The sequence below is a fragment of the Xiphophorus couchianus genome, chromosome 24, assembly GCF_001444195.1.
Source record: "Xiphophorus couchianus chromosome 24, X_couchianus-1.0, whole genome shotgun sequence".
Lineage (NCBI taxonomy): Eukaryota > Metazoa > Chordata > Actinopteri > Cyprinodontiformes > Poeciliidae > Xiphophorus > Xiphophorus couchianus.
Window position 1 is genome coordinate 3,460,225 of NC_040251.1, and position 26,039 is coordinate 3,486,263.

General features: G+C 43.3%; 2 protein-coding genes across 3 annotated transcripts in view; both read right to left on the reverse strand.

Moving 5' to 3' along the window:
* Positions 1-1,357: 1,357 nt before the first annotated feature.
* On the reverse strand, positions 1,358-10,302 carry LOC114140851 (ly6/PLAUR domain-containing protein 1-like). Its single transcript, XM_028011110.1, has 3 exons — positions 9,896-10,302; positions 6,548-6,679; positions 1,358-4,242 (listed from the first exon to the last, which is right to left on the reverse strand). The coding sequence occupies exons 1-3, from the start codon at positions 10,137-10,139 to the stop codon at positions 4,019-4,021; spliced, it is 600 nt and encodes a 199-aa protein (XP_027866911.1). The 5' UTR covers positions 10,140-10,302; the 3' UTR covers positions 1,358-4,018.
* Positions 10,303-12,259: 1,957 nt separating this feature from the next.
* The window catches only part of LOC114140848 (nck-associated protein 5-like), a 136,906-nt gene continuing 123,126 nt past the window's right edge, over positions 12,260-26,039 (reverse strand). The window contains exons 16-20 of one of the 2 annotated variants that reach the window (XM_028011108.1): positions 23,175-23,447; positions 22,616-22,707; positions 22,372-22,465; positions 22,177-22,289; positions 12,260-14,849 (exon numbers count right to left, since the gene is read on the reverse strand). In XM_028011108.1, coding sequence (XP_027866909.1) covers positions 14,577-14,849; positions 22,177-22,289; positions 22,372-22,465; positions 22,616-22,707; positions 23,175-23,447 — 845 coding nt within the window. In that variant the 3' untranslated portion in view covers positions 12,260-14,576. Of the gene's footprint in view, positions 14,850-22,176; positions 22,320-22,371; positions 22,466-22,615; positions 22,708-23,174; positions 23,448-26,039 lie in introns of both variants that reach the window. The other variant, XR_003594702.1, reaches the window with a different exon arrangement.

Here is a 26,039-nt window from a genome sequence, read left to right on the forward strand (position 1 = left end):
AGCCTTGAGTGAAGGGATTTTAATGCTGGCTCCTGTTTGCACCAGCAGGTGGCAGTAATGCACCAGATGAAGAAGTGAATAAACAGTGGACCTTTGGTACCGTCAGTGTGTGTTTTTTAAAGTCTACATGTAACCATTGTTTTTATTGTATATTAAAAGTAGTGAGGGTTGGAATAAACTGAATAAAACACTTCAGTTCCACCAAGATTTAGTTTTCATCATTAAACGTCAACTCACCCTGTCTCTCGAGACTCCACATCAAAACATCTCCATCTTCGATCAGCTAACTCACTTTTGAAGGAAACTGGATCATATTTAGGGCTGTCTGGATAATGAGGGGTAAAAAGAAATGAGCAGGTGAATGGTTTTGAACCTCTGCATGTTGTCCACCAGAGGGCAGCAGAGCTCCCGTCATGTCTAAAACGAGGAACCCCAAGAGTTTGAATCAATTAATCTACTAAACAAACCAAATGAGAATGGATTCTAAAAACATTTACTGAAATACAAAAAACAACATTATGAATAGCAGGTTTTTGTAGTTTTTCACAGAGTTTTTGCAGGTCAGGTGCTTGTTAATGATCCCTCCTTGGAGCTACTTTGACTAGGCCGGTGTTGGAGCTGCTTTAACTAGAACGATGTTTCCCTCCATTTACCAAAGAAAGGTTAGTGTTTGAGCCCCTAAATCCAGCCTGGTGCCTAATCCAGCTAAATGAGTTTCTAATTCCTACAGGGCTGGGCTTGTAGCAGGGGCCGGCGGCGGCGGCGGCCCCATCGATTCACAGGAAGTGAGGGCGCTTCCTCCAGCAGGACGATGCAGGGTAATTGACTCCCTGGAGGTTTTTGATCCTCGCCCACACACAAACAAATAATTCGGCCCTCTTTCCGCCGAAGCCGGGCCTGCTGGGCATACAGAGGTCCCTCATCAGCTGAAGTATGACCGCTGTCAGGGCCCGGCTCGGCGGCCATTAGAGCCAGGCAGAGGAGGGTCTTATTATTTTTAATAATCTGCTGTTTTTGCTGCTTCTAAGCCCCTGGAGAGCTGCAGTCGGCACTTTCCCCCTGTGATCATCAGCCGCCCTTCGTGTTCAGGCCTAATGATGCTCAGTCACCCAGTCGGCAGGACGCCCTCCACACAGCCGGCCGCTAACTACCGCCTGCATTATTTAGCTGCAGCTAAACCATCATGCTGTTCACGCTGCTCCAAGTTCTTCAATGGGTTGGAAAATGAAACATGTTAATCCAGTAGGAGGTTGTGTTGTGTGTCCATCATCAGGGCTGTAATTACATATGGAGGTCAATCATCAAGCCTGAACCAGAACACCAGGAGACATGCTGGGGAAACAAAATGACTACAAACTCAAATTCAAAAATACTTTATTGATCCTGAAGAGATATTAAATGTTGTTGTGACTCATCAATTTAGATTCTTTAAAGAGTTAGTGAAGACGGTGATGTGCTGTTGGGAGGAAAGATCTCCTGTAGCAGTCTGTGCTACACTGAGTCTGAAGAAGCCTCCGACTGAAGACAGTCTGTTTTCTCAAGACGGTCTCATGAAGAGAATGGTCAGGGTTGTCCGTAGTTTTTTATTTTATTTTATGAAGAATCCTACTTTGGATCATTTCCAGAGGTTCGACAGTCGTCCCCAAAACAGAACCAGTCTTCTGTATCAGGTTGGTGAGCCTTTTTAGGTCACTGGCTCTGATTCTGCATGACGCTCTCAACAACAGACTTATAGAAGATCTACATAGATTCTACAGGTTACCTGTGGGAAGGTGTTTCCAATGTGGAAATGACAGGAATCAGAGCTGGTGAAGCCAGACAGACCAGGAAGGAAGAAACGGTGATTGACAGATTAAACGTCTTGGTTCCCAACAGTTTGGTTGTTCTGTTTCTGTCGGTCTGTGTTTTCGTTTTACATTTCAGTAGGGCTGCACAATTTATGAAAAACAATAAATATACCAAGAGAATATTGGTACCCTGTTCACTGGAACTCCAGGACCCTGTTTCAGTGAGCACACCATTTTAAGCTGTACCAGGCTGTGGGACAGCGAGAGAGAGCAAGACTTTCATGAGATAAAATGCAAGATACTGGAAAGTTTCTCATTTTGGACCTTTTAACCTCCATCTATTATGAAACGTCTGGAATTGTTTTTACTTTTTCTAGTGTCAGAGTAAAGGTCTACAGGAGACCGCTGTCCTCTGATGCGTTAATGCCAGGATACGACTAGAAAGCCGGCGAATGGAATGGTACGAATTTCATCAACGTCAGAACATTGAACACAACAGTCATTGGTGTTGAAGTTGTTACTGATTGAGACCGCTACAGCTGGACTGCACTGGATCCATCGTCTATTTATATTCTACTTGATGGGTTGATGTCTGTTAGATTCCATCTAATTCAACGTTTTACTTTCTTATGAATCCAAAGTTTTAGTCATACATTTCCTTTTGTGTGTGTCGGAACCATGTTAGCTGTAAACAGAAACGTCATCAGCCATCTTGGAATTGCTTCAAGCACCCAAAGCTCCGCCTCCATTTCACTCAAATATTGTGAATTAAGCCGATCGCACAAGAAGCTACTTTCTTCATTAACAACATTCAAATATCAAGCTTGTCTCAAATGTTACAGAGGATGATGAACGCAACAAATATGTTGAAAAAGAATCAGCATGAAGAAATGCCAGGACGTTCTGCCGATTTGCCACAAACACAATATAAGAGCAGATTTTTCTGCAACGTTTATTGAAACCACATATCAGCAGAATACAGCGTTACTCTTCACAGAAGACTCTTCAGAAGAAGCCATGGACGTCCCTCCTCTACTATAGCTAAAGCACTGTAAAAACAGACTGTCGAGTCGGCCTCAAATAAATGAATAAATAAACAACATCTGACACTTTATTGTCCACGGCGCGTTGAGCACAAACACATTCAGACCCTGCAGAGTGAGGCGGAAATGGAAGGCGTTGGGGAAATAATGACAAATATTGAAAGTGCTTATTTTTTTTAAAACGGGTTCCTCTTGAATTTGACACTTTTTTTTTTTTTTTTACAGAGTAAGGAGTCCAGAGAACACGCAGGTTTAATTTGAAGCTGTGAGGCGTATTTATTGTTTTTCCACTCGTAATGCTGCGCTGTCGTTGAAATAATAATCATAATAATTCATGTCTTATACATCTAAATGCCCCGCAAATTTTTTTATTTGAAAGAATTAGCTCGATTATGTGTCGGTAGATTAGCAGACAGCAACTTAAACAGATGTATTTTAGTTCCTTTATACTTCCTGCAATGAAAAAAGGATAAAATACCGCCTGGCAGTGTGTAAATATATATATATATATATATATATATGTAAATATAAGTAAAGTGTAATTCTGAGAAATAGCAATGACTATATCAATACAAAGTCAATTCCACGGGCCATTTCAAACCATAAGAGCATAAAATAAAAGCCTGAAATGATCCAAAGATCTGCCGATTGCACTCCAATTCACGAAAAGCGACACCGGCGACTGGGGACTGGGAACCAGAATCCAAACCCGTTCACCTGTCAGCCCCTGGGAGCCACCTGGAACAGAACGTCAGCGTTCAGGTTTGAAAACAATCACAAGCTAACCTCGTTCCACCCTGGACGGACAAATAACAGATCCAGGTATATAAAACAAGCCCGTATCACCACCCTGCCACCGCCGTGCTTTTCTTCTTACCTCCTGAAGCAGAAACACCAACTGGGGTTTTAGGAATCAAAGCTTTTAGCCGCTTTTTCTTTAGGCATCCGACTCAAAAGCTGGTAGCACTAACATGATTGTGGATCCAACAGGCCCCCAGCATCACCCTGTCACTACCGTGCTTCACAGGAGCTGATCCAATGATTTCTATGCTTAATAATTAACACAAAATGACCGAGGGGATACATTAGGCTCCTTTTTTTCTTTTTTTTTTTTGCTCTCGTGAGCAACAAACCAGAAAAAGAGCTACGTCTACCCTGCGTGGCTCTACGCGACAGTCCGAGGTCCGACTACGTCAGGTGGAGCAGCATGGGCGGCGTGAGGAAGAGCAGGGCCCGCCCGCTGGCGGCGGCGGCCGACGGCACGGGCCGCTTCTTCTTGACGCCGTTGCAGAGCGGCGTGCTGCAGCAGCTGATGCACACCGAGTTGAGCCGGCCGGTGCAGAACTGCTGGTAGCCGGAGGAGGTGATGAGGCAGGCCGACGACGACGCGCACGACTTCCTGTAGTGGGTTCCTGCGGGAGGAAGACGACTTTACTGCCTCCGGTTCCCCCAACAACAGGAACATTTCCTCCAATGTAATCAGATTACTCAGAGCGAACAGGTAGCTATGCTTTGTTGTGGCGCGCCGCAGCAGTTTATTGCTCTGTTTGACTTATGGAGACATCGATCCTCCGGCTGATCTTATTAACTGATATTTATCTGTGGGCTCTATATTTCTGCTTAAAGAAAAACAGCAGACAGCCCGGCCGTTATCAGGCCCAGCTCCTCCGTATTAGCACCATCTGTTATGTTGCAGCAGGCGGGCTGCGTTAGCTGCACCAACAGCATGGAGAGATGAAGAGTTTCCTTCCTCCACAGCAATAATTGTCAACTTAGTTTTGCAATAAATAATCAGAATGACCAGCTAAGTTGCCCTGTAGACAACACGGTCTAAACAAAGCCCAACTTATGATTTAATCACATCTGATCTTTTTTTTTTTTGTTTAGTCTAGTTTTTTAGACATGAAAGACTCGGAGAGACGATTGTTTTAGGGAGTTTTACGTCTGTAAGGAAAATTATTTCTTGACACCTAAATGAAATATTTATCCAAACATTTTTATCGTATACTTCTATTATCTGAAATACATTTATTTGGATTTGCTTTTAAATAAAAACATGACTTGTAGTCTCCCTCGTTATGTTTTAACAGCTCATCTTTTCAAACGGTTAAAATAGTTAAATGTGGCCAAAAGCTAAAAGTTCATGTTGATGTACAGCAGCGAATCATCTGCAAAGAAATGTACAGATTCCCATAAACCCCTTTTAGCATAACCATCAAGACTTGTTGTTTACACCTAATGCTAATGCTAATGCTAATTTATCAAATTAGCTCTATATGTGGTCCTCCCAAAAGAATAACAAAGCTAAGGTAATGAGAAAACTATTTCCAGTGCTATACCTTTAATCATTGAGACAACTCAACCAGCTTTTGTTTCAGAAATGCGACAATCAGACTGATAGAAATTAGCCTCTTTTATGCTTTGCTACATTTAGACAGATATAACTACTTTAAAAGCCCATCAGAGCATTAAATTGTGAGGTTTCAACATTTGTTCGACATTTAACACCAGCAGGGAAAAGCTCAGTTTTCAATCTCTAAATTTTCTAACTAGAGCTGACTTCAACATTCTCACTGTCAGGCGGGTAAAACATAACACAGCCTTCCACAGCTTTGCGCTAACTTAGAGTTTTGTAAATGGATAATAATGGCTTGGGAAGTTGGTGGTTCCCAAGCAGCTCTGTAAGTATCCGATAAAGCTAATTATGTTTGAAGGTAACTATTGAACAACTTCTAATTTTTAGTATGTTCCTCTAGCGTTTCAACAAATTCAGCTGGTTTCATAATGCTAACTCAACATTTGGCTGAATTAGCTTAAGTTTGCTAAGCTAGTCAGGCTAACAGAGTCCATAATGTAAAACTGTCTCCTTGGTTTTTTTTTTGTCTTTGTTTTTTTGTTGTTTTTGAGCTAAAAGTCACTCAGCATTTGAATTACAGTGTTAAATGCCTCGTTATTCATTTTCTTTGGTTTGATTTTTAGCTTTGAGCCACTGGAAGCTAATGCTAGCCTATTCCATTTGATAAAATGGTTGATTTTCAGATGTTTTATGACAGTCTTTTGAAGCACTGAGAAAGATATCAAAGCGAGAAATGATACATGTATTTATCCAGTCGAAAGATTGAGCTGACTGGTATTTGTTGCCTGCCGTAAAGCTGTGAGGACACACATCAGCTTTCTTTGAAGCTCCGCGGAGGAGAGAAATAACAGATAACAATGTCGGTGCCAGCGAAAATCACAGGAGATTGCGTTGACCTCCTGGAGGGGCCAGGTAAGTCAGACGTGAGGAATGTATCTGAGACGGGAAGAAAGGAGAGAGGGGACGGCTGGCTTCTTTAGGGAAATCATTTCTGTCTTTTCATGTTACCTTTTAAAAAAAAAAAAAAAAAGTCAAAGGTGCGAATGCGACGCAGACGTAACGAGATGTTTATCTTTGTTTGGTTTCGCAGAATTAAAAAAAAAACCCATAAATGTCATCACAGCAGAAAATGTCTCCCTGGTTCTCAGGCTCCAGAGGAAACGGAGTTTGGAGGTCGTGTAAGTTTCTACGCTGACTCATGTTCCCCCATAATCAGCCGGAACAAGCTAGCAGCTCTAATTGGACACTTTGCCATTTACATCCTCAGCTCTGAACAGAAGAAAACACAAATTAAATCTCCAGGAAGGAGGCAGCTATTAGAACGCTAGATATGTTCTTTACGTTAGCAAGCGGCGGCGTACCGTCAGGTTTGACCAGCACTTCCTTCTGGCACATGTCCTGGACGTTGACCGTGCAGTTAACGATGAACTCGGGCGTGGAGCAGTCGTAGTTGACACCCTCACACTGGTAGCACTGGATCTGGAGGCCGTCGCCTGTCACACACAAACAGGAAGCGGGCCTGAATTCAGGAAGAGGCGCCGAATCCGCCTTCATGCTAACGTTAGCTTTACCAGCTCTGAGTGTAGCTAACAGGTTCAAAATGTCAAATTTAGCATAAAAACTCCTAGAATAAAGCAAGAAGAATGAACAACATTGAAATATGCAATTCAATGCATCTTTCTATATAATTTCTAGCCAATAACTTCAATAAAAGCAGACAGCCAGATAGTTTGATGATGTAGCATTGACTTCTGCTTCTCCAGCTAAAACTTGTCATTGTTTCTTTTGTTTGCTTGGTTTTTTTGTTGTTGTCCACTTTTAAATCTTAAATGTGCCTTTTAAATTAAATAGAGCAAGAATTGTTTGTTCCATTCAAGATTATTTTTTGTATTTATTTTATTGTTTGGGGTTGAAATCTGCTCATAATTTCATGTTTTGACGTTTCCAAGCCAAAGGCGTTTGTAGATTTTTATATGCCAACCAAATTTGTAAATTAATATTTATTGGACGGAAGAAGGAAAAAAAAAAGGTTTTCTCACAAACTTATGATGACTAAGCAGAAAAATAGACTTTACTCGCTAAATCTGCTTTTCAGGAGGATTGTAGTGACGGTGCAAAAACAAATTCATACAATAAGCATTTTTAACTGTCACAACAATCCTTCTGTTATTTTTTTCACATTATGGAAAAAAAAGATAGCAGCAGATACATAAACGCCTCGCTCCTTCCTCCTCATTTTGTTTTCTTTTTTAAACGTTATATTTTCAGACTTGGTTTCTGCACAATGAGCATAAAAAAACCCAAACAGATTCTGATTCTGACTCTTAAGGGATTCAATTGTTAGAAAATTCATTAAAAATATGTTTTTGTGTCAGGGGGGGGGAGCGAATGGCATTTATTTAAAAAAATGAAGAAAAGTTTTAAAATATAATGTTTCTATGGCGATATTTAGAAGATTTTTGGTGTTGAAGGAAAAGAGCAGGGTGTTTCTCATAGATAATAATAACAGTATATATTTTTATATAGATATGACTTTAAAACAAACGTTTAGTTGGCGTAAAATGAAATGTGTGATTAATATTTATGAGAAATTCAATAAAAAGAAGAATTTATGTTGTATATATAAATATATATACTTTTATGTATATATAAAAGTTGCAAAGGGAGTTTTAAAACTATTTGTTTTTTCCCCCCCCTGGTCAGTGAAGGCACCATGTCAGCTAATTCATAATGTGTTATAATTAGCTGCATAATTAATCTGTTTAGGATTTCAAACCCTGCAGCAGCTTCAACAAAAGGAACAAAAAGGATTCATCATCAAACGTAATATTTGACAAACGACTCACCATCATTCCGCTATACAGCAACAGAGGCTTCTACAGTACCGCTGCAATACAGACTGCTACAGGAGATCCTTCAGCCTCGACACGACAGCATTTTCATTTCCCTTTGGGATTAATAATCTGCAATATTGATTATTTAATCTCACTAACAGAAACTCGAACGCATCTCGTCTGCTTTTTTTGCTTCTTCATCACATCAATAAGCTCCAGGTCGTCACATCATTCAGCAGGAAGAATCTAAAAATGGCCGCCGTGGCCTTTGGGAGAAATGACACTGATCTCAAACACGAGGCAGAAAATATGAGAACGGTCCTCATATTTCTCTCATTAGAAACCAAAAGGGGTTCAATACGGACAACCTGACCTTCCTCTCCCATCAGACTGTCTTCAGAGGCTTCAGTCAGAGGCTTCTTCAAATTCGCTACAACACAGACTGCTACAGGAGATCCTTCCTGTCCATTAAACAATTCCCCTTTGGGGTCAACGCAGTATATTTGGAATTGCATGAGAATATTTCTAATAAAATTCTAAACGTACAAATGAAATCATTCAGGATTCCACTTTAACTCCAGATGTCCCCCCCCTCAAATGTTTAAAATTAACCATAAATTAAATTTTGTCCATCTACACAGATAAATGAATATATATATAGTGTTATGGTGGCAATTACAGGTCTGGATTTAAAAATTATCAGATTAGTTTTGAATGAAGTTTTCAACAACAACAACAACAACAATCAGTAACCGGAATCGACTAAAAGAAAAATCTGCATCATTTCCTTCCACAGTGGATAATTCGACTCATTTTACAGCTTAATTTTCATCTGTTTCAGATCAAAAGGAGTCCCCCCCCCACTCCACACCTCCTCTTTTTCTTAGTTTTTAGTTGGAGTTCTGCACAGAGCCCAGGTTTCTACAAACACATCTATTTTTTAAGCTGCAGCTGGTTTTATTTTCCAGCCTGCGCTTGGAAACGAATTCACACCTGGAGCCTCCGCGGCGGCTGCGGCTCTGTGGAAACGCGTTTGATAAAAAAAAAAAAAAAAAAAAAAAAAAGAGGAGCATTTACAGAACAAAACAGATCAAGTAATATAAAATAAAATGAACCATCATCTGTGGCTTCTGCTCTCTTCTTTTTACTCCACCAGGTGAGCTTTTCTTATCGCCCTGGAAACCTCCCCGTGGGGTCGGCTCTGCACACCGAACCTGCAGAAAGGGCAAGGCGGCTGCAGGAGGAAACCTGGCGCCTCGGGAAAAAAACACAAAACATTTCAGCCGCAATCTAGAAAAAATAAAAAAACTACAATAAACTCAACAACTCTGGAGATGAAATCCCGCCGCAGACTGAGTCCGTGTCACGTTAAGCTCAGCTGACGGGTTCAGTTGGCGCTGCTTGATCACAGCAGCGGGGAGCCAGAAGACATTAGTGGAAACTCGGCAGGAGCTGAAATCCAGCTCAATTCACCCACAACCGTCCGCTAAGAAGGAACCGCTAAAAATAAAATAATAATAATAATAAAAAAAATCTTAAACCTGCGCAAATGTGGAGAAATGCGTCAATTCAGTGGGGGGAAAAAGAACACTTTTGCAACTTTTCCAGAGACAAGTCGAGCATTTGAATCCAAGCAACAAAAAAAAGAAAATCATTTCTCAGAATCAGCAGAGAATGGATTAGTGCGCACGATCTTGCGCTCAAAACGCACTTTTTCTTCTTTGTTGCATTTTTTTTCCACTAAAGTGCATTTAACGCTTAAAATCAAACGGTTTCCCCAACATTTCAGATGCAGCTTGTTGTGTGTGTGTGTGTGTGCGTGTGCTTGTGTGTGTGAGAGAGCGTTTCTTCTCCTGTTGCGTCCAGTTGACCCACCTGCGTCCAGGAAGAGTCCCAGTAAAGTGGCGAAAACGAGCAGCCGCATCCTCTGCCTGCAGCCGGGAGGGGAACCATGAGAGCGGGAGGGAATCGGCGGCAGGAGCAGGGGTCGGTCCGCCGGCTCGTCCTCACCTCCTCTGGGGCGGATGGAGGGATGAGGTGGGGGAGGGAGAGACGGAGCTCCGCGCAGGTTGTTGCGCTCAGAGCGACTGGAGAGGAAGAAGCTGGAGCGCAGCAGCATCCAGCGCACCACGTGACCACGTTCCTCTCTCTCCCTTCACACAAAGATCACATTATCCTAATTGTTATAAATCTGTTATATTTTTATTTTTACTAAAGTATCAGCTTTTTTTGATCTGGAGGGTTGATTCTGTCGTGATTAATTTTCTCAATGTTACCGGACCAAAAAAAAAGAAAAAAGAAAAAAAAAAAAGTCTTTAAAGTTTTAATTTGAAGTTATCTGGTGTCACATTTCTATCCAGACGGTTAGCGGGATTCTATTGAGAGTTTATGAGCAGTCAGTGTCTTACCTGCAGTATGACTGGAGCGCAGACAGCTGTTGAGACCGGATCTTGAGGTTTCCGACTTTTTCAGTCGATTGTGCCACCGGGTTACACCTCACCAACTCCAGCTTTAAAAAACCCCAATATGGCCGATGAATCGCACCATTATTCAGAACGTCTATGAGTGCTTGCCATATAAAACATAACAGAACCAGATTGGCTACCTTACAGTCCTTGACTGTTTACAGTTTATGAAAGAGAAATCGCACATCAGCACGCATGCAAAGTGCAAAAATGTCTCCTTTATTTACAGGAAGTGCAGCAGACAGATGTTCTGTTGTCACACAAACATTCGACCTTCCGTTTCTCAAACAGGGAATCCGTCAGAATCCTTCAACTTTCCAAGTGGGGATTTTCAGCTTCCTGAGCTTTCCCGTCACTTTTCTGGACTTTAAAACTCCGAAACGCCGCCTTCGAGCTCGACTAGATCGCGTCGTTGTTTAACCAGGAAGTTGGTGGCACCCCTGGCGACAACAAAGCTAGCACGTTTAGCATCAAACGTTTGCGGTCTGGTAGACAAAAGAAGAAAAACTCCTGATCGTGATCAGACATGATCAGACTTTACTGATTTGTTTTCACAGTGTTAAATAGAAACATCATCACTAGGGAACAAAACTGAGCACAACCTGACTTTTCATGTGAATAAAAATCATATTCAATAAAAAAAATTTAAAAAAATCCGAAAGGGACGTTAAATCACACGACTCGTATCATCCAGGTGTCTTCAAAGGGTCATTGGTGATGGCAATGCTGTGCGTCTACAGTAGCAGTCAGTGTTGCAGTGAGTCTAAAGAGGCCTCTGACTGAAGACTGTTAATGAATATCAATGTCATGACCGTCGTGACACCCAAAGACGATATTCTCCAGCAACACCTTCCGATGACATCATCAGTTGCTAGCTAGCTAGTTAGCTAGCTCTGCTAATCCACCACCTTTGCTTTTGCTGCTTCTCTTTAAATATCTGTCTGGAGATGCTTTGAACTTCCTCCTCTCTTCGGATCAGGTATTACCTGAAGTTTTGTGATGCTAATCAGCTGGTTAAAAACGACAACAAAAAACCTTGTTGCCGTGGTTACACATAACAGCTGTGCGAAAGTAGAAAACTAAGAGCAGAAAGAGAGAACCTCCGTGTCACTTTGCTGCTGTTGCACCTGAACGTCCGACACTCTTCTTCCTAATTATCCAAAATTTAAAGATTAAGCCTAAAAATATTGGGAACTAAAAAAAAACAAAAAAGAGAACAAATCAGAGCAAACACGAGTAAAGTTTGGATTGTGATCAAAAAGCTTTGTGAGCAAACATAATTACCCTGAACAGCAAGCGATCCCGCAGAGGTTAATAACTTTTTTTTAATCTATCTAATTAACCTCTCCCGCGAAAGCCGCCTGTCGTCTAAACTGCATTTCCACCTCGTTATTTCAGCGCTTTTTCTTCCCTCGTCCCCTAAAATAATAGAAACATCATCGACTCAGCACAAATTAACCTCCATTTTCAGCATAATGAGCCCCCCCCACCCCCACCCCCACCCTCCCCTCGCTCCTCGCCGCCCGCTCGGTGATCAATGGCAGCGCCGAGCCGGACCCAGCCAGGCGTGAGTGAGCTGGCTGCGTCCGGCCCTGCGCCTGTAATCACCCATCAGGGGACAGGGTGGCGTTGAACCGTCGCCAACAGACTGCGACGCCGTGATTATTACCCCACCCTCTACCTCCCACTGGGGTGGGGTGGTGGTGGTGGTGGTGGTGGGGGCAGCAACACTTAAACCTACAATTGTCACGTCAATAAACAGCCGGCGGCTCCGTTTGAAATAGGAAATAATTTCTCATATTTATTTAGGAAATAGTTACATAAAATATAGCCTTAAAGTCTAGAGTAACAGACAAAAATTGCACACAGCAATAATAATAATATTAATAATAATAATAACAATAATTACCGAAGTAACACTGCTGGTAACCAGTTCTCTTTACAAAGAAACATGTGAGGAAAGAGGTGAAGCATGACAGTCACACTACAAAACCTGGGTATAAATATTGGACAGCTAGAAAAATACACAACCCTCCCCTTCACACTCTCTTCTTACAATAATTACAGTTCCATAGAATTTTTTTTGTTTTTCCAAACTCTGTTGATTACTAGCACCAGTTTGTCAGATTCCAGACAACAATTTGGCATAGTTACACCTAAAGTGTTTTTTTGCATTTATTGATTCAAAATAAAAGATCAGAAACGATCCGCGCCGTTTTCAAACAGCACGACTGGAAAAGTTAGTCGAATGATCGGCAAAAATGTACAGCTTTTCTTTACAAAACGCTTTAGTCACATATCAATCAGCAATGCCCCTTCTGATATTAACTTATAGTGATTTTATGTACAACATAATATACAGACACGAGGAGAAACTGAGGACAGTAGAAAGGTTTGCAGTGATGCTACATGGGAGAGAGACCGGTTCTGAAACCTGAACTCATCGAGACGAAAGATGAGGGAAAGACGCTTTAATTTACAATCTTTGTGAGTCCAGAAAGTTCCCTGAGTTACCGACAGCAAAAGAGATCAAACAGTCGGAGGACTGATGTACCGAAAACTAAACTCACATCAGGAAGTATTCAAACCCATGTCAGAGTAGAGATCTCTTGCCTTCAACGCTTAGGACAAATGGGTCCTCTGGATGTGTGGTGAATGAAAGATTAACCCAACCAAAATCTAACAAAGACCCAACCAGGATCTAACCAAAACCCAATGAAGATCTAACAAAGACCCTAACAAGATCCAACCAAGACCCAACCATGATGTCACCAAGACATAAGTCAGACCCAACCGAGATCTAACCAAGTAGACTCTTTACCCAAACCTGGTTTATGAAAAGAGATCGCACCTCCTTAAAACTGGATGGAGTAGAACACATGTTGGACAACATCCAGAAGACTGGCAAATGAGAACCTTGTCCTTATGGCCAATTGTTGGAACTCAACAAAGGCAGTTATAGAGAGATCTTCCTCAACACAGAAGTATAAACCATAAATCTGGGTGTCAATAAAGTTTATGTCAGTCAGGACAATTTGGTAACATGTTTCTCTACTAATCAAGGTTCTGGATTGGGTTGAGTCTATCTTAATGGATCTTCTAAGTGCTTTGGTTGTATGGAAAATCTAATGGGTCACATTGTGGGTGAGGCTGCTAAAGTCTTTTGGAAAAGTAATAGAGATTTAGTCAAGAGGTTCAAACCCAAAGCAAGGTTTGGCTCTATCCAGCCAGCAGTGAAGGACGGTGCCATTAGCGCCTCACCGCGGTTTCACTGATACGTTTCTTCACTGCAGAAACCGTTTTGCGATTCTCCAAAACTGGAAATCTCAAAGGTTCCAGTCTCTGACTCTCAAGACATTAGTTTTTAAGATTATTAAAAATCTCCAAACCACAACGAAAGGGATTGACCTACAGCAGCGCCCTGACCCCTACTTTCTAACCTCTGTTTTGGTGTGTTGTGAAAATCAAAGAGTAGTAGTGCCTAAAGCCTTTATCCTCTGACTCACAAAACAACCAATTATCAGTTGAGAGAATTTTTTTTAATAAATTAAAAGTTTAATATTATCATGAAAATATCCTTAACTACCAAAATATTCTGCCTGGTTAGACACTTTAGAATGCACTGCTTTGCTATGCAACGACAATTAATTTGTTTTTGACAATTGTCTTTAAATTTAGGCTAGTTGGACTAACTTTTCCTGGTGTTTTTATATTTCACCCTAGACCTATTTAGGTCTAGACCAGTCTAGGGTGAAATATCAGTCTGGTTGGACCTGATGAGAGGTGGGCAGTCCTCTCATACCAGGAGACATCCTCACCACACATGATGGTCTGGAATCACATGAAGATCAAGAGATTTCTGAGGATGCTGAAATCATCCGTACCACTGGGTTCTAGAAACCGCCGTGTTGACTGAGTCAAGAGACAATAGTTCTCATTGTCTTGTAGCCACCAGGTATGGAAACCTAAAAACAGGTGTAATGGGCCGACTGTACCCTTCAACATCCAAATCATTGATCCACTGACACTAGAGTGAAAGGGTGTGGTGAAAGATCAATACAGGGCCACACATCCAGCGGTGCAGCAGCTCCTCAGACGCCATTGGAGGCCTGGCTGGTGCAGGATGAGAAGCTGTCATACAGTGAGTCGCTGAGGGAGTGGTCCAGCCCCGGCCTGCTGCCAAAGCCAGACGACGGTAGAGGCTCACTGCCGTTGCAGCTGCTGCCGCCTGCGTCGCCGTCAGCTCTCAGGTTGGGGTCCGGAGCGCCGCCGCCGTGGTTCAGCTTGTTCAGGGACTCCAGGGAGATGTGGAGAGAGGCCGGACGGCTCGGCCCGACGGGCAGCTTCTCCGCTGACAGCTCCTTCTGCAGGAGAACAAAGAGTAGGCATGGACCAAACACGCTGCACACATCCTGAAATAACGTACACCAAGCGCCGACTTCACCCCTCCTCTCGACCAGCAAAGCAATCAAAGAGATTGGAACTGAGCTCCAGCAGCTGATGAACATCTTGGGTGTCGGCCTCCCAGCTCTCCCAGTTACCCACGTTGGCTTTTATTGTTAAATGTCGTCCGTCCAACAGATTAGATAGAAACTGGCGCTCCACTTCAATTAGCAGCAGCAGTCTTATCTGGAGGCCATTAGTGATTAGATGAGCGAGTGTCTGTGTGTTTTACTGTCAGGGCGATCCGTCCCTTCTTAATGTGGACCGCTGCTTTCTCCACTGCGAGTGCTTATAGGCACCTTGGTAGCGATTAGACTCAGCAGCTACAGAGGAAGAGCCTGCATGTCGACAGAGGTGGAACAAAACAACACATAAACCCTGAAAACAGCTGTCCTAATGCGTCTCAAATGGCTCTTTAACAAGCTAGCCCTCAGCCTCGCCTCTCTAGAGACGAGCTAAACAACATCTAGAGAGGTGCGGCTCGTTTCCTCCAGCCGGGGAGACGACAGCTGCCGTCCAAGCAGCTACTCCAGCAGAGAGGGCGAGCTGCAGGCGACAAGACGAGCCGCCAGGGAAGGCGCTGCCTTGGACCACTTAGCATTTAGCTGCAGGGTGGAGAGACGTCAAGGCACCAAGTTGGCTGCTTCAGTAATAAGGCTCACCGAGCTGGGAGAGCGATTCAACGTTTCTGGTGTTTTTAATGGACGCTGGAGGTGTTTCTTCAGTCTGAATTCAAAACAAAAGGATTTAATGTGCACCTTCCACCTTCCTGTCTCATCAAAAAAACAACCCCCCTGGGGCGTGCCGTGGTGGCGTAGCGGTTAGTGCGACCCGTATTTGGAGGCCTTGAGTCCTTGACGCGGCCGTCGCAGGTTCGACCCAACGACATTTGCCGCATGTCTTCCCCCCTCTCCTTCCCCGTTTCCTGTCAGCCTTCTGTCATATAAGGGACACTAGAGCCCACAAAAAAAAAGACCCCCTGGGGGGGTAAAAAAAAAAACCCCAAAAAAACCTTAAGAGACGATTTCAAACCTTTTCCACCTTACACGAGACATCTAAGCTGTACACCAATCACAAGGCCAGAAACCAGAAGAAGACCAACGTCAGTCCAGACAATGGCGTCACGGTTCGACCGGTTCTGGAGAACCTCGGAGAGGTAGAGTTGCCAAATGAGTTCGATGGACTCCAGAGAGCGAGTCAGCAGGTCGAACAGGCCGCTGAAGCTTTTCTCTGTGGGTTTTGACATTGTTCCCAAATACAGTGGTTGTCCTGGTTGTCACTTGAAAATATCTCAAATTATTTGTAACATTTTAACACTTCAGACACCAAATATGCCTTAATTTTAACAGTGGAAAACATCTTAGCGCTTAGCGCAGAAGCTAACATCTTCATTATCTTCTCTCCTGAGGGTTCAGCCAGTCAGAGAGAAGGGACATAAATTATTCTCAGTGATTGGTTGCTTTGTAAATACTACGCAGCAAATTCAAAAGTGTTCAATGTTTTGGTGTTAGTAGACTTTATGCAAAAGCAGAGTTCATTTTACTCTAATAGAGTCACATTCTGCTTATGTAACTCTGGGGTGGATATCATTAGTAGTTAAAATCCAGTGTTAAAACAAAGTGTTTCCTTATCAAATCTAGAGGTGTTAAAATGGAATCAGTGACTCTTGACTTCTTAACTCCTACAGCGGCTGTAACACTAAAGGAGTTCATTCACTGACTCCGTCCCAGAATCACAGGTTCCCACCGAGAGCGAAGCGACAGAATTTACTTTCCACATGCCACTGTTGTTGTTCACTGCGCTTGGTCAATAATTTCTTTCTGAGATGGCTTATCACTATTATTTTGAGTAGCGATCAAGCTGTATGACAGACATCACGTTCGCCACACGGCTCGGTGTTAGCACATTTAGCTTAGCATGCCGAATGTTTGCGGAGTACAAGTGTTAGAAGAAGAAAAAAAAAAAATCGAGCCGGTGATTCAGTCAAATTCTTGGCTAGCGAACAAGATCCGTAATAATCTGGAGTATGTTTTTTTTCATGATGTTGAACGTTTACATGAATATTGGTCAGATTTATCAACCTTTCTGATCATTTACTCCATCATATTACATGAACGGCTTGCTTTACTTTCTCCACCTTGTACTTTGAACAATCTCATGCATGTTGTATTGAAGAAAACTGCATTCAGCATGTACTGCATTTTGTAGTGCACAGTTGATATGTCAAGACCTTTTGATAAGCAACATGTGAATGAAAGCGACATGTGAAACGTGCACATTATTCCACGTCGTGTTGTGCTTTGTGATTATGGTGCACGTTTTGAAATAAATGCATTTGAGGAAACCGTTGCCTCTTTATTAAATGTTCATTTTCCATAGAATTTTTAAAAGTTCAAAACAATAAAATACCTATTGAATATTAACTATAAATAACTCTTATGGTGAGAGTTAATATTAAGATTTAACACTGAATTAGTGTTAGTAAGTGTTAATTAACTGCAGCAGATTTGATATTTGACACGTAATTGGAGTTAAGGTACTGTGTAGCCAATAGTGTATCGAATGGCTTTGAATCTAGGCATTTCAGATACCTAGATTCTGGAATACTATTAGGAATATTTAAGAAACAAATGCACAACTGCTGACCTGTGAATAATGTGGGGTTCACTGTATTGCATAACAGAAAAGCTTGAAAAATATCTTTCACGGCTTCATTTATTTACCTTGCTTGGGATTGTAACGGTTTTGTTTGACTGAATCACAAAAAGAAGTTTAAAACGTTTTCTTTGGCTCTTGCTCCGACTGACCCGTCGTTGTTTGGTTTTTGCCAAGATTCCCAGTAAAAAGGCAGATGTATTTATAATAATAATAATCAGAGGTTGAATCCCTTTTATTTTTGTTTGTTTTATTCATATTCTTCCGGGTTTTTTTTTTTTTTGGTTTGTCGGACTGAAGAAGCCGGTTGCTGCCGGGCGTTGGAAACTTTCCAGAAAGTGAAATATCATCATCAAACGAGGCACGGTGCCATTTTGAAATGTTACATTAAGACATTTATTTTATTCTAACTTGTACCAAGAAGTGGCAGGAGCAAAACTTTAAGCATTAAAATGGAAATAAATTCGGAGCTCTGAAAGTGTTTTGCCGGTGGTTCAGAAAACTCCTTTTAGCGACAACAGAGAAGGTTTCTCCACGCCTAACGTTAAGCGTTTTTTTTTATTTAAAAAAGGAGGAAACTTAAACGTTATTAAGTCGTATTGATTGTTTGGGGAGAGAAGAGCTGGGTTTAAACTGCAGGTTTTTGTAGGTGTGGAGTTTAAATTACAGGCAGTTCAGCTCCCACACATCACGCCTCGCAGGACTTCTGTTTTTCCACATTTCAGCCGAGGGGGGAGAAAGGAGCCGGCGATGCGATGGGATCGATTCGTTCTAAAATAACTCTTTAAGCTCTCTGGGTGAACAGCGAGAGGAAGAGAAGTGTTTGTGCGATCTCTAATTGGATTTGATTCCACAGGAAGGTAATTTAGCAGCTGATTGAAGCCTCTAAACGCGGAGCTGTGAAGCAGCCGCAGCTGCAGGTAACAACCCGGCTGGAGCCAGGTGAACCCACACACACACACACACACACACACACACACACACCACCCATCGGTTCTGCATCACATGTCAGTAATGGGATCTCTTAACTTGAATTCAGTGACAAAAGCTCACCGAGAGGCTTTTATTGTAACCTGAGGAACACATTTCCTCCCTTTAGAGCGCCGGTATTTTCTGCTTCAGAGGTCCGATCCTCCGGTTCTGCCGGGTCTGGATGCTCGTCACTCGCCCCACACGTCAGCAGAAGAGTCGCTTTCTTTAAGCGAAGCTCTTCAACACGCTCCTGTCTTCTCCAAGCAGTTACTCCGGCAATCATTTGCAACATCTCCGAAGCCAAATTCAAACAACTTTCAACCCTCCCCACACAGTAAATTCATTGTTCCTGCACGTTACCATGGTAATAAAGAGAACTGCAACCACATAGTGAAAAACACATCCTTTCTTAATAATGCCTGCTAACTTTAAATACCAAAAAACGCTAAAATTGGAAACCTTATATCATAACAGGGTCTTTTTTTTTCTTGTATTAACTTACATATTCCATACAAACAGGATATATACGAATTGGATCTCTGCAGTTTGTCAATGTGTAGTTTATTGTGCCAGCAGATTTAAAATATAGATTAAAATGCAGTTTTCAGTTAGCCAAAAATATAGCCTATCATGTCTAAAGAGCAACATTTTAAACTAAGTGGTTTCTTATAATAAAACCTGCAGTAACCAAAGAGTTTGACGCACGCAGACCATAATTCACAAACTTTTAAAAACTGACAACATCACAGTGCTGCCAATAACACTTTTCATCATAACGGGAAAGAGTCGGCTTGTATTTTCAGGTCAGAATTTAGTGAACATTTTGAAAGGAAATGTCACACTTTTACTAAACCTGTTAAGTGTTCAGACTTGGCCAGCGAGGAACAAGGAACGAGAAAATCTGAAAAGCAGCCACAGCATTCATGACAGGATTGGTTCTGTTTATGGCGTGTTAAAATAAATGGTGGCAGCTAGCCGCTAACAGAAAGAAGCTAGTGGCTAAGCGATAGCGGCTAGCTACTAACCGCTAGCATAATATTTAATGAAAAAAAAAAGTGTTTTCCTGTTATTTAGTTGGGAGGGCAGAGGAAATGGATTGTTCCATGTCAGATTTCAGGCCTTGCTTCCAGGTTTTCCTCTGGCGCTTTAAAGGTCTCACTCATCTTCTTGATTTATGCTAGCAGCTAGCCGCTATCAGCCGGCCACTATCATCAGTGTAAATCAAGAAGACGAGTGTGAGACCATAAAAGTGCCAGAAGAAAAAAACTCGAAGCCATTCCTGAAATCTGACGTGGAACAATCCGTTTCCTCTGAACTTAAATACAAAAAACTTTTTATTAAATATTGTACCTTCTATGATGGAGCGTGGACAAATTTGACCTCATGTTTAAGCTTTCTGAATTAAGCGGAAGACTAAAAACAGGCATCCCTGCTGATTACAGGCCAGCATGATTGAGCGGGACGTTATGGGCTTCCTGACAGCGACAGATGGCTTCTGAATATTTCTGCTGCTGGAATTTAGTACAAGTATAATTTCATTTACCCCGTGTCCTGGCTTCGGACTCCGTCCCGCCTGCTTGTCGACTGAAAATGTTGCTTTTCCTTTTCCCGGGTAATCAATTCTGGAGCTAACAAGCCACGGCGCTCCGAGGACGCCGTGCTTACCGAGACGATGGAAGCTAGCTCAGGAATCTCCACAGCATCAGGAACGCTGGGCTTTTCTCCTGACGCTCCAGCCGTCCCTGTCAGGCCCGAAACGTATGGATATCGGCAGAAGAGTTGGAGACTTTGGTCGAGAAAAATTAAAGGGAAATCCGCTTAGCGCAGAGGTCAAGTAAGAAGGAAAACTAAAGAAGCAAAATAGAGAGAGGCAAAAGTGAAAGTGAGACAAGGGGAGACATGTGGGAGAAAGAGAGACTGCGAGGCCAGGAGGAGAAGGAGGCGGGGGCCGCCGTTAGCAGGGCTGTCAGGTGTTGTCAGAATGATGAATGGGAGGCCAGCGTGGGCTGTGAGGGCCCTGATGGGAGCCGCTGAGCTTTACATCACTCTCCTGAGTGTTTGTGAAAGGTTATTAAAGGCGCTTAAATCACAGCCGCTCCAACACAGCCGCCCAACTTCCCCCGGACCCGATTCACGCCGCCGTCTCCGGAGTCAGTGGCCCAGTGATGGGAGGCGGCCGCCGCAGGTAGGGAGGCGGGCGGGCGGCCGGCCGGGGTGAGGACGGGGCGACAGTGGGATGGATCGTCTTTTCCCAAAGAATAATGTAGGGTAAATGAGTTCAGCAGCAGTCATCCATCATCAGGCTTCATTCACAGTCTGGGAATTAGGCTAATGCCAGAAATGTCACCAGCTCCGCACTGCTTCTAACAAAACTGTTATTGCAACGAGGGATTCCTTTACTCACTCCGAGAAAACTTCGAAGGCACCAGCTGAGCATAATAAGAGCAACCTGGCAGCTCACCACAGCTAATTAAAGCTCAGACTGGTGTGAGGACGCAGCAGCTCTCTGCATTTCTGTTGCTAACAGAGCTGAGCTCACAGAGGAGCTCAGCTAAACCAGTTAGCTCACACGTTAGCTAACAGAGCTAAGCTCAGATAAATCCATACTTCCACAAAGTAGCAGCACAGAGCGGGATACTCTTTAATTAACTCCACAACTCACTCTGTTATTTACCCTCCTGTTAGCTTCTTTCAACTTCCTGTTAGATTTTTTTCGCTTCCTGTTAGCTGCTCTCAGCTTCCTGTTGGCTGCTCTCAGCTTCCTGTTGGCTGCTCTCAGCTTCCTGTTGGCTGCTCTCAGCTTCCTGTTGGCTGCTCTCAGCTTCCTGTTGGCTGCTCTCTTTTCATAGATAATACGCTTTCATAAAGCAAGCCAAAAATTTACAGAATATTTCAGAAAAGATAAATATCTTTCAAAGTGAGAGAAGACAAACTTCTCATAAGAAATGAGGATGGCAACGTTTTTCTCTCTGAACTGAAATTAATACAAGTTCAATGAAAAACAACAGGCATGCAGAAGGAAACATAATGACTTCACAAGGTTAGCTGACGCTGATTGCATGAAGAGTTTTAAGAATTGCATTTTTCTAAATATTCAGCTATTTGTCAGCAGTTAGACCTCAGACTCCCAGGAGTGAGCTGCTGAATATTAATGTTTCCTAACAGAACATACATCTGCTGAACATTTCTCAAATGAACACATAATGAGCTAGTGTTTTATTTCGTTTAATCCCTGGATCAGATTTCACTTGAAAAGGCGTTTGGAGGCCATAAATCCAGCTGCGTTCCCTCGGCTTCTCAAGCACAAACTGCTTTTCTATCGGGGTTGTGTTGAGTCGGAGCTTTTTTTCTGGCAACGTATGGATTTTTGTGTCAGGTTTGGTGTCGGCGTGGGGGAGCCGAGCGTTGGAGGCCATTTCATGCTCCCTGCTCCTCGTTTGTCATTCAGCTGCGTTTAATACTGGTAGGCAAATACCGGCCGACACCCGCAGCCCAGGCGATCGAAAGCAATTAGGACAGCTGTTTGTTTTTTTTTCATGAGAATCAGCCAACAATTCCTGGAGCACAGAACCTTGGAGTGTAAACAAAGTGAAGGGTGTGGGGGCGTGGTTCTGTACTCACGCTGATCCGGTCCCGGGCCAACCCGTCCAGGGAGTCCAGCTGGGACAGCATCTCGTGCTGGTAGTAGTCCATGATGGACAGGGACGTCTTCAGGGTGTCCTCGCTCTGTTCCACTGTGAGGAGGGACAGGACAGGGTTAACCTCTAGATGGCGACACAGAGCAGAGGGGGTTAAGGTGGGGAGGGGGGATATTACCGGAGACGGTTCTCCTGGTTACCGTGGCGCCGGTTCTGTCCGGCTCTGTCTCCGTGTCGCTCCCTGAGAATGTCCTCACCATCTGGACTCCGTCCTGGATATGACGCCAAACATCAAAAAAAGATTCCCACATCACCATGCTGCCACCACGGCGAATGCCACACAGACCAGTGGTTTTAAAGCAGGGTTTTTTTTTTTTTTATCCCAGCATGCTTTGCTCTAGATGCAGCAGAAACAGACTCACCATTGAGTCCTGCTCTGCTGTCCTCTTCCTGTCCTGGTCGCTGCTGCTGCTGCGCTGGGCGAACAGACTCAGCCTCTTGGTCCGGATGGCGTCTGGAAGCAGACCGGTCCATCAGAAATGGACCAGCAAATAAAATCTGGTCTAAAGACTTCATAAGAACACCATGAAGGGAATTTAAGACCCAAACCTACAAAGAAATGTACAAACTTTGTCCAGTCAACTGGCCAGAAAACTACACTTGCCACAACAGACGCAAAAAAGCTAGCTAGCTAGCAGCGGTGTGTTAGCAGTGAGTCACGGAACGCAATGTAGATGTGTGAGGTGACTCAAACTTTTGCCTGACATGAAGTAAAGTACACTCAATATATAAGATTAAATAATCCTGGCAAAATTTATGACCTGTAATCAACGGATTTAAGGCCAAAATACATTTTAAAGATGAATTTAAGGCATTTTAAGTCTTCAATTTTAAATGCATGGGTGTAGTCAGGGTTCTGTAATGTGGTTCTTGTCCAGAACATCTCTCATGTCTCTCCTGGCTGAAGGCTCAGAGACTGACCTGAGGTCGAGGGTTTGGGCAGATGGCTCTGGGTGTCCTGGCCTGTTCTGCCGCCAGGGTCAGACGTGGAGTGGGCCACGCTGCCGGTGGAGGGGTGCGGCTGCGCTTTGGGGAGGGAAAGCACTTTGACATGGGGCTGCGAGGGGTCGGAGGTCACCCGGTCCGGGCTGGACTGGGACCTGGGGACGTGGCGGCCGGCGGCCCTGGAGACCGAGTCGGGGAGGGGGAAGGTGCCGATGCCGCTGTCCAGGGTGCGCATCTGGCAACCGGAGCCTAGAGGAACAGGGAGAGGAGTGTGACACAACAACAAGACGGGGGGCAGCTCGGAGCTACATGCAGCGGAAAGGAGGGGGGGAGAACAGGGAGTCTGTGGCGGGCGAATCGGAGAGAGGGGCAGAAAACAATACAGCATGAGTACAGTTTAGCTGGTTAGCCAAACTGGCTAATATCAGAGGGAGTACATCTGACTGGCTGCTAATGCTAACCTTCATCCATTCAGTGATGAAGCTTCCAGTTCTGTTCATACTAGAACAGGTGTGGGCAACTCCAGGCCTCGAGGTCCGGTCTCCTGCAACTTTTAGATGCGTCTCTACTTCAACACACCTGAGTCAAATAATGAGGTCATTAGCAGGACTCTGGAGAACTTGACTGCACTTAGGAGGTGATTCAGCTATTGGATTCAAGTGTGTTGGACCAGGGAAACATCTAAGAGTTGCAGGACACCGGCCCTCAAGGACCAGGATTGCCCACCCCTGTACTAGAATGAGGAGGAATCTTTAACTTACAGTAGATGGTCCTCAAAATACTCCCGCCAATACCGAGGTCAAGGGTCACAGCTGCCCACGCTATAGCTAATACCAGCTAATACCTGAAACCTCCTATCAGAAACTGTTTTAACAGTTTAACCAGATATGGCTAAGTATGCTTTAATATGCACAGTGGAAACAGTCTTAGTGCTACCGCTAAAGCTAACTTCCAATGTCTTAGGGGGTTCAGCCAATCAGTGCTAAGCAAAATAATTGCCTCTCCTGGATTGGCTGCTTTGCCAACGCCAGCCAATAGCATGTCAGCTAGCATTGAGGCTAGGTTTTCCAGGTTCCCATGATGCATTATCTTTGGGATACTTTAGATATTTTAAAGTCACTTTCCACAGAAAGACTGAGCCACCACCAGGGGGCGCCCTCTGCACTACGATTGACTCTTTTATATGTCATTGGTTTGGTGGAGTTTTATGGTGACTGGCTGAAAAACTCCAGGCAAACCAACTTCCTGTTAGCGTGGACGCTCAACGCTCACTGCGGTTCTCTTTGTAAGACGTAGGGCTCAGTAGAGAGTCTCTATCTGTCAAGCAGTGGTGCTTTTTGAATCAATGTCCCTCTGGAGCCTTCAACCAATTACAATGCAGGATGTTATCTGCTTCCTGGTCTTTCTGTGTCTATCTAGATGTCCAGGACGGTTCCTCCAGCTTGACATGATGTGGAGTTTAGCAGGAATGCTGCTCTGAATGCGCAGAGTTCAGCCAGCTAATGCAGCCATGAGCTGCAGAGTGAAACAGGGAGCCATAGATTACCCAGCTGGGTAATTGAATGCCAAGCCTGGCAGTTCAAAATGCCCTCTATATCCCAGCTATAACAAGGTCCACAGTAATTTCAGCCAGCGGCCAGAAACAACTGAACCTAATCTAGTTTTCATGAGCTCCCTATCACTTCAGCAGGCCGGCTGCAGGCATCTGCACGCCGCGGCCCATCCTCATGTCACGCTTTAAAGCCCAAGTCCTCCGCTCACTTAGCCTCGCCGCTCCACACCTGGCAGGGTTTTGAAAGAGCCGGGCTTGTTTTATTGTCCCTTTATGAGAGAAAACCACCTGGAGCAAAAGTTCTTCTACACGATTACCGAGCGGCTCCGAAGCCAGCAAGTTCCGACCCCGGCACGGATTCACGAGGTGGCTGCAGCGCAAACCGTTTCCATGACTGATGTGTTTACCTGCTGTCGGTTAGAAGTGGCGCCGCGCGCAGCCGAGAAGCCACTTCTAGTTCAGACTGACTGGGAAAGGCTGAGCAGGTAGAAAGCGAAGACGCTAACCTGTTAGAGGACAGCAGCATGGCGGACAGGAGTACTGCCACAAACTGATTCTGCTACCAAAACAAACCATAGGAAGGAAGATGGAGCAATACCAAAAAAATGTTTTTTTTGTTACATAATAAACTAGAAACTTTGGGTTGAAAGGTTAAAGAAACTCTTTTCCAATATAAATGAGCTACAGGAAGTAAAAACACCAGAGGAGACATTAGCATCATTAGCTGCTCCCTCTAAGACACAACGAGAGCTGCAGCATTCAGTCATTCTGCAACAAAATCAGCTCCATCTTCTTTTTTTAACAATAACATCATCTTTCACAGTAAAATATGTATTTGAATTTCTATGTATACTTTATGATTAAATAATCTCCATTATTTATTAAACTATTTAAGCATTTATTAACTTATCTTTTTGTTTCTTCAATCATTTTATATTATACAGTCATCCCTTTGTTAAAGTAGTACTTCTAAGATTTGTTTTAGTTATGTTTTCAATCACTAAATGATTATGTTTGTTTATTTAATCACATATGTTTTGTTTTTTTATCAGGGCAATTATTCATCTATATTTATGCATCCTTTTGATTATATCTTTTATCATGCTTTTAATCATTTATGTGTTTTATTCAATGTTATCTATTTATTATTTTATATTATTCTATGAGCTTATGTATGTATTTTTCCCCTCTAAACATTTTTATCCATGGATCTCTTTGTCATATTCGTAGTCGTTATTGCAGTTTTGTCTGCTTAGTTTTTCCAAATAGTAATGATGAGAATTGAGTTA